The 8,861-nt window shown below is 35.5% G+C and overlaps 1 protein-coding gene across 2 annotated transcripts; it reads right to left on the bottom strand.

Annotated features, from left to right (window-relative positions):
- Positions 1 to 3,085: 3,085 nt before the first annotated feature.
- Positions 3,086 to 5,157, bottom strand: EDA8 (Putative membrane lipoprotein). 2 transcript variants are annotated; one of them, XM_089611141.1, is made up of 4 exons: positions 4,736 to 5,157; positions 4,365 to 4,444; positions 3,485 to 4,146; positions 3,086 to 3,224 (listed from the first exon to the last, which is right to left on the bottom strand). In XM_089611141.1, exons 1-4 carry the CDS (start codon positions 4,886 to 4,888, stop codon positions 3,217 to 3,219), a joined length of 903 nt encoding a protein of 300 aa, XP_089467267.1. In that variant the 5' UTR covers positions 4,889 to 5,157; the 3' UTR covers positions 3,086 to 3,216. The 2 variants fall into 2 exon arrangements, with proteins under 2 accessions (XP_089467267.1, XP_089467266.1); XM_089611140.1 differs by having other exon boundaries at positions 3,086 to 4,146.
- Positions 5,158 to 8,861: the final 3,704 nt, after the last annotated feature.

The raw sequence follows: 8,861 nt of genomic DNA on the forward strand, positions 1-8,861 counted from the left end.
TTATTGATTTAATTAATCATGCTAAAAACAATCAGTTGTTCAACAAAGTGTTTCACCAACTAGCTTAACAACCATCTTACATCACTTTTAGTAATTTCATATACAAAAAGAAAAATGAGAGACTAGGATTTGAAAATTTGATTTTTGGTCCTATGATGTTGAGAGATAATGTGGGTGAATATCTAGGTTTAATTTTTCATGCACAATGAAAAAATTGTATATGAGGTTTAAACATGGTTCGGATTCTGATAATGAAATACTCACAATGCAAGCAAAATGTCGATCACAACATTGATTCTTTGACAAAAACTTCTATAGTTGATGAGTGAAGAAGATCAATCAATGAAAAATCTCACAAACTAGAGTACTTGGTTGAATTTGCAATCTAAGCATTTTTAAAATCTAACCACATTTTGTGATGTGACCTTATTAGTCAGATATCATTTTACATGATTGTCCCTACCATTTTTATACGTTAACTTTGGTAAATGACTAATTTATCAAAATAAACGAAACGTTGGCTAATTCCTTAAAATCAAGTTTAAAATTAGCTAGATAGCTACAACGCCCATTAATCAATACCAGAGACTATGAAAGAAGACTCAAACCTACATTAACACGATTCTATGAATAATTCTACTAATGAACTCTGCAAGATGGTTATTTAATCCCTAGAGACAAAACTAGGCAACAACAACAACTGAAACAACATACAAATACAAAAACCAAGACATAGAACAAAAATAAATCCACATAGGGAATAACCACAAACGCGAGCCACACACACACACCAGTGTCGCGGCAGTGGTGCACTTGACCTGAAAGAGTAATTGTTATCGGCCTCCAGCACATCTACTTGATCGAGTTTGACACCGCAAACATGCCAAGTCTCTTCGTTCCTACCCATTGGATGCAAAATCATGTCCGAAGAGGCAATTGATACCATACTCTGATTATCTCAACACTCGTCTCCCCCAAGGCTTCGACAAGCATGTTATAGAAATGTGGCAAGAAGCACCCTTTACAAACAAAAGGCATCCAAACTGCATCATTCCCCTGTTTTCCTTGACTATCTTGACCCATTTTTTTCACTTTTCATATTTTTATCTACATCAGCATATGCACGGACAGATAAGCAAGAACTAGAAATCAAATTTCAAGAGGACTAAATATTACCTTATAATTTGTGAAGGTAGATAAATAAATAGAATTTGAAAATTGACTATTCGTGAAGCGTCATTCAAAGAAAATTACAGAAAATTAAGATTTGTAGAAGAAAAATCATTATATGCACCCACTATAATTTATATAAAACTTGGGTTTTGAAATTTGTCGAAGAAGAAGAAGAAGAAGAAGAAGAAGAAGAAGAAGAAGAAGAAGAAGAAGAAGAAGAAGAAGAAGAAGAAGAAGAAGAAGAAGAAGAAGAAGAAAGAAGAAAGAAGAAAGAAGAAGAAGAAGAAGAAGAAGAAGAAGAAGAAGAAGAAGAAGAAGAAGAAGAAGAAGAAGCGTTACTCTTCGGCACGGTGGAAGAAGAAAGAAGAATAAGAAATAAGTTGAGAAGAAGAAGAAGAAGAAGAAGAAGAAGAAGAAGAAGAATGACTAAACTTGAAGAAAGTAATTAACAACGCCAAAGAGGAGTTTGGATTCGATCGGAGAGGGATGTTGCGGCACTTGAGGTGGTTGTTGCTCTTCGGCATGGTGGTGGAAGAAGAAGAAGAAGAAGAAGAAGAAGAAGAAGAAGAAGATATGAAGGATAAGAGGAGGAGGAGAAGAAGAATGAATAAACTTGAAGAAAGCAGCAACACCAAATGTGAGTTTTGAGTCAGAGAGGGATGTTGTGGCACTTAAGGTGGCTGTTACTCTTCGGCATGGTGGAAGAAGAATAAGAAATAAGTAGAGAAGACGAAGAAATGAAGAATAAGAATGAAAAAACCGTGAAAAAAAAATTAACAATGACAATATGATTTTGGATTCGGAGAGGTCGTTGTTGCTCTACTACATGGTTCAATGAGAAGAAGAAGAAAAATGAACAAGACGGAGGGAGCGGGAAAAAACAAAGACGAAAAGAATAAGAACGATGGCATTAGATTAAAAATGAAGAAGAGGAAAAGAAAATGAAAGAGTATGATTGCTAGAATGATATATTTAGTGTAATGTATTGTTATGGTAGCAACGAAATCTTACACTCTTTTTAAACTATTATTGGTCAAGACGAGTGTAGTCTTGTGCTCGTAAGATTACCGCGGTGGTAGATTATTAATTTATATCATTAATTATCTTTTTCTTTTATTATGTATATTTAGTATAAATAAGTCCTTAAAGTTATGTGAAGAATCGCCAAATTTATTATTATATTTTATTTTGTTTGAAATAACAAAATTGCAAGATATTGTTCGCCTCTCGAATATTGAATCGAAATGATCATTAGGATGATTTGTTGAGTATCTTAATTATCAAAAATTGAATAATAAAATTACTTTATTATTAACCTAATATATCTTTTCGAGAACATGCACAATTAATATTACCACATCTTATTATTAAAATAGTATAATCACATGTCAATACTTTTTTTTTGACACTGTCAATAAATTTATAAACGATAGTGAATATCAGGAGGGTGTCAATATTTTGGCTGTTTTGATAAAAAAAGAAAAAAGAAAAAAGAAAAAAAGAAAAAAAAAAACTTGACTGTTTTACTAGACGTACAACCTTATTTTCTTAATCAATTACTTTCAAATATAAATTCTGTACATTAACCTTTCAAATTAGCAATTACTTAGTAACTAAATCGTCCATCATTCAACAAAATCATATTTCGCATCATTCAACTAACCTACTATTGAGAAAAAAAAAAAAAAAAAAAAAAAAAAAAAACCCCCCTCTTTCTCTCTCCACGTAAAATTCCCCATTGATTGAAAGGCCATGTTTTTCCCCCCCTTAATTTGGCCTTTGAAAGGGCCCTTTCCTAGCTTCCCCAAAAATGACACCCATGGAGTGGAGTGTTTACAATTTTACCCCTCGCACCAACAGCCCAAAAAAATAAAAAATAAAAAATAAAAATTACGCTAAAAAAATTGATTCCGATCTAAACTTGTAATTTCAATCGGTCCATCCAACAAACCCAAAAGTTTCTCACATTGTCAATGTTCTCGGAGACCCTTTTACTCTTACCCACGACAAAACGCGCAGACGAACCCAAATTCCAAAATCCCCTCACAGCCCTAATCCAAATACATGGAAAGAAAGAAGGAGAAAAAAACGACATCAATTTCTCAACTAAATAGTATATACATATCTCTTCCTGGGCTACTCATTTCACTCTATGCTCTAAAAACTAAAAACAAAACAAAAAATCCAAAGGAAAAACCAGACACACACAAACAACACAGGCATCGACTAAACTAATCAGTAATGAGTGAGTCTCTCTACATAAGCGATTTCAAAGATCGGGCCTTTACCGGCCTCCGGATCCGATTCTTACCTTTTTCTTCCTCGTCCTCGTCGTCGTCTTCTAACTCCTCCTCCACGAAATCCGCCAACGAACCCTTCACCTCATACTCCGCCCCCGACGACGATGACAACTCCGGCGAGCTCCGCCCAGATCCCCCTTCGTCCTCTCTTCCCTCCGCCGCCGCGCCGCCGCGGCTTCTCCCCCACCGCGGTCCGAAACCCGAGTAGTAATAGAACTCGCCGGGGTTCGAGTACGCCCCGGTTTTCCTGCCACGTGTCCTCCGCTCCGCAGTGGCCGGCGCTTCCGGAGTCTCCGCCGCGGCGGGGGTGGGGTTGGAGTTAGAGTGGGTATTGCTGTAAGACCTAAATTGGGACAAATGGTGTTCGCAGAAATTATATCCTTCTTTGGCCTCCTTCTTGCATTGCCACCCCTTTCCGTCGTTTTTCTGACAGTACCGGACTTTTTTCCCGCCGCTCTTTCCCTGTCGTCTATTCGCCGCCGGCGGAGAGTTCCTCTTCCTCTTCTTGTTCACGACCTTCTCGCCTGCGTCATTATCGACTGTGATATTCCGAGTTTTTCTCCTTTTCATCTTCTTCTTCTTTTTAACCAGATTCATTATCGTCGTTTCGATCCCAGTAATGTCGTCGTTAGCGCTTTCGTTAGGCTGTGCTGTCATCAACGTCATGTCATGGCTGCATTTCATGCGATACAAAAATAATTGATAATCTGCAATCTCAAAATGGGTATGGTATATATACGCGCAGTCGAAGGAAGACCCAGAGCGAGAAGGATTTCAAGTCAGTAGATATAGGCAGCCATGAAAAAACGAAAACCCTAATTCATATGAAATGTGTGGATAAAATGAGCGACGCGATGATTATTGATCTTGACAGCGTTATGAATCTCGTACCTGGCTCCATTGGAATCGCCTGCGAGACTGTTGTAGTGCTTTCTCGTATAGCGACTGTAATCCCCGAGCTCAGTAACAGTCTGCAGTGAATGGAAAACGATAGCGATAACGATGAGAATAGAAAGCCCAGAAACGACACCGAAAACCCATAATCGCGTGTCGCTGAGCCCCGAAGGAGGGAAATTAGGGTTTTCAGAGTAGCCCTAGCGACAATGTGGGCGAAATGGGAATCGACGACCCAAACCCTAGCAGACCCAGGAGAAGCTTTAAGAAAATGATAGATCTTTAAGCGAATGGATCTAAAGCGCCACTGTGTTTTTGGGGGATTTCGCTTTCGCGAGTAACGATAGAAAGAGGGAGAGATAGCTGACCTGGTTATTGTTCGACCAGTTCTTCACGGCAATGGCGTCCCACGGAGACTGGTTCAGCTCGCACACGTGTGGTTGCTGAAGCTCCGGAGGTACGCACGTGCCTGTCGCCGTCGTGAAAGCCGCCGAGACTTTCGCGTTCTTCCTGATCCTCATCCCTGCCCCGTCCCACAAACGACGATAATACGACCCAAACGACGACCAACATTCGCTGCCAAACACCGATAGATCGATCGACGACTCGATTGTGTCTGTGATGTGATCTTCCACGACAAGCTTTTCGTTTTCCGCTTAGGGTTTGTATTTTTTTTGGGGGAGATTTTTATTTTCTCACGCCTCGCTGTTAATTTTCTCGAGCTCTATTCTCTCTCTGAAGAGGAGAGAGAGAAGGGTTTGCAGATCTCACAGGACTCGATAATCTGAGAGAGGGTTTTTCCTTTTTATATATATAGATATAGATATATATATATATATATATTTTTTTTTCTTATTTACTTTTTTATCTCTTGCTCTCTATCTTTCTCGGCTCTTGTCTTGATGTATTTATATGATTTTTTATTTTTCTTTTGATGTTCTGTTTTTACAACTTTGCCCTTTCGTTTACAAGGTTTCTACAAGTCTATCATGCTTTGGTTTGGGTTAATTCTCTGTATATAATAAACAGAGAAAGCTGCCTCCATACACGTCACGATATACTTGTCCTAAATGATTTAATTCTTTTATTTATGCGACAAAGGAAAGATCTCCAGCGGACGACCTTACTGTTTTGTACTGTAAAACCGCATTTATGGATATTATCATGATGCATAGTCTCCTTGATTTTAATAAAATCATTTTGGGGTTTTTTTTATTCATGAGTTTCTTTTATTTATTTTTTTATTTTTCCAATGAAAAATCAATGATTTTGTGCGTGACAGTGAGACTGAGGGAGTGTAGTTTTTTTTAGGAAGATATCTATTTATGTGTTGTTGTTAATGAGATTTAATTTCTAGTTATATATAATCACGCTTCAGTTCTTTATTTGAAGAGAGTTTTGGTTTTTAAACAATAAAGGTATCACGTTTGTTTCGAAATAATTAAACGTGGATAATTTCTCCTCTTGTTCTGTAGCAACACTAATTTTATGGAAACAGTTCGTAGAAAACAAGGTAAGTTTTTCGTTAATTAATTGCATGTGGATTTCGAATTAGCGATTACATATTTATAAGAGTCTAAATAGAAAAGCTAACTATATATACATATACATTATATATATATATATATTGTAGTACTGTACAAGATACGGTCGTATAATAGGCCGTCCTAATTCTATATAAATTGTAGAACGTACTATTTAAAAGAAGTGTCGAACCACATTCAAACGCCAGACTGGCACAAACAAGACAAATTGTGTAGGTTCTCTATTTTTCTTTGTTTTCATCACAGATTCACGGTATATCCCATAATTGTAATGCAATTGTTATACGTGCTTATCATATTAGCCTAGATTAATTTCTTATCATCGGATCAGTATTAAAATTAACACATCTCCAACAAACTTAAATTCTGATCAAGGGTATTTTTGTCATTAAGGTGCTTATAATATTTGCATACATGGCTACGGTAAGAGAGTAAGTGCCTACGTGGACACACGTGAAAACCACGCGCCAAAGAAGCCCACGCTTTGATGGGGAAAAGTGGCGAACAAAAGTGTGGCCCACGCGAAAAAGGGTTTGCGAGATCTGATTTTGATCAATCGAGAATGAACGGTTATGATTCTGTTTGATCTTTATGAGGTAAGAAGTAAGAGATGTAGTTCCAATTGCATGAAAAACTTGGAATCCAATACCAAGCATTTTAGGGCTTGACCTAATATAGTACTTTGTTGTGGTTCGTCGCTTGGAAAAGACCTGGTAGACGTGTCCCTCTTATGTCTTTTTTATACATATTTTATGCCAATAGTTTTATTTAATAACCACCACCATGTCCGCGCGTTACAGCGAAATAATTAATATATTTTAATTTAAATGAAAAAATATCTGAAGATATATTAAAAAATATAGAAATTTGAAAAAATTAACATAAAGTTTTTTTAAGACACTTTTTTTCTGATAAAAAAAAAATTCATTGTTCAATTGCACAAGTGATTTTGTATGTAAAGATCAAACCTCTATTTTTTTATATATAATAATTCCCAATTCTAATATTAGCTATATATATATATATATATATATATATATATATATATATATATAAGTATTGTGTTTGAATACTGGCCGGATAATCATTGGGTACCATCAATAAATTATAGGAGAATGACACATTATAACATGTGTTTTAGTAAATGTCGAGTTTAATATTTGATTAATAAAAATATCGAGTTTGTACTATATTTTAATTAAAATGATAAAATTATACCCTTAAATAGATAATAGTACCACAAATATTCCTTTTATTGAATTTTCATTAATGTTGACTATGATATAAAAAATCGAACCAGATCCAAAACAAGTACACCAACCCCCAAATTCCCAATTTTTAAATAAAAAATAGCTTTACATCGAAATAGACTAATAAAACTCATAGCTCCCAAGAGATGGCTTCATTGTGTGTTTGAATTGCAACTTTGAGTCCTAGATTTGAGCTCGAATCAGTGATTTTGATGACTATCGACTAACGATTTTGACCCATTTCCCCTGTTTCTACTCTCCATGATTCAGTGATTGTCGGGGTTTACATATAAATATTAGAGTCAACATCAATAATAATTTAATAAAAGGAAGATCGTGGCACTGTTATCTATTTTATGGTATAATTTTATCATTCAATTAAACATAAGGTACAAACTCAACTTTATATATATATATATATATATATATATATATATATATATCATTTTTCCATAAATTATTCACTTGTAGTTATTGGTAAACGGTATTAAAATTATTTCTATATTTCTAAGAGATTTATAAACAACTAGCCTACTTATAGAGGGTACTTTTAAATTATAGCCCAACTATCTATTTATTTAGGGAAATAGCTCATATTTCTCATACTTCCAAAATTGCGCATGGTTTCATAAAACTTCGTTCTTATTTGTTTGTTAATTTCAAATTTTTTCCTATTATTCATCACCGAATTTGAATCATGGAATCGTTCGCCAAATCGGAGACAGGTATTTTACTTTTTTGAATGATAAATAATACTTTCGATAGTAAATATTATTTACCATTAAAATTATCCTGCAATTTGCAACCAAGATATTCGATGACTCAATTGGAATAGATGTTTAGGATCGTTGATGTTCTTCTATTGCATGTTCTTATATTATCTATTTGTCTAGGTTAGTCATTTAATCCTTCTTAGTTTCTGTTTGTCTAGTGTAGGTATTTAGGTTCTTTGGTTTCATAAAATTTCGTTCTTATTTGTTTGTTAATTCCAATTTTTTTTTCCAGTTATTCATCATCGGATTTGAATCATGGAATTGTTCACCAAATTGGAGACAAGTATTTTGCTTTTTCGAATGGTAAATAATATTTACTATCGAACGATCAGACTGTAAATATTATTTACCATTAAAGTTTCAGAGTTTTGGTTATGGTGTTCTATGGATTAATCGAATTGGAAATAATATTTACCATATTTTATAGTTAATCTAATAGAGAATTGATCGGAGATGCGGGCTAGGGTTTCGATTATGGTGTTCTATGGGTTAATCGAATTTGAAATAATATTACTTACTATTTTTTCCAAGTATGAGAACGGAGACATCTTCGTTGGTTTCGGATTCGGCAAAATCAGAAAATTGGTGGCGGAAAAGGAGGTCGGAGGCAATTTCGGAGGATTGACGGATTCGAAATCGACGAAGAGTTCCGAGGCAATATCGGAGGATTGAAGGATTCGGAGTCGGATTCGAAAATTTTGGTGTGTACTTGCTGAGGGGCAAGATAGGAATATAATATTGTTCAAGATTGGGGGAAGACAGATCGTGAGCTTGAGCACTCCACACAGGCTAATCGAATTCGACTATAAAGGGCCCTAGGCGTTTGCACAAAGATCTTGGGTGTTTGGAGGCATTCAATAACTAGATCAATATGCCCGAGGCAGGCTCCCCCCGATCATGAAGCTGAAGGCGAACAGCTGCATTTGC

The sequence above is a fragment of the Urtica dioica genome, chromosome 4, assembly GCF_054948205.1.
Source record: "Urtica dioica subsp. dioica isolate 48M chromosome 4, U.dioica_male_clone48M_v1_H2, whole genome shotgun sequence".
Taxonomy (NCBI): domain Eukaryota; kingdom Viridiplantae; phylum Streptophyta; class Magnoliopsida; order Rosales; family Urticaceae; genus Urtica; species Urtica dioica.

What these genes read in the sequence shown, in the direction of transcription:
- EDA8 (XM_089611140.1), bottom strand. Translation starts at nt 4,888, where the DNA reads ATGAGGATCAGGAAGAACGCGAAAGTCTCGGCGGCTTTCACGACGGCG. An exon ending in ACTGGTCGAACAATAACCAG is followed by an intron (nt 4,445 to 4,735) that starts GTCAGCTATCTC and finishes CATTCACTGCAG; the next exon opens with ACTGTTACTGAGCTCGGGGA. An exon ending in GGCGATTCCAATGGAGCCAG is followed by an intron (nt 4,147 to 4,364) that starts GTACGAGATTCA and finishes CATGAAATGCAG; the next exon opens with CCATGACATGACGTTGATGA.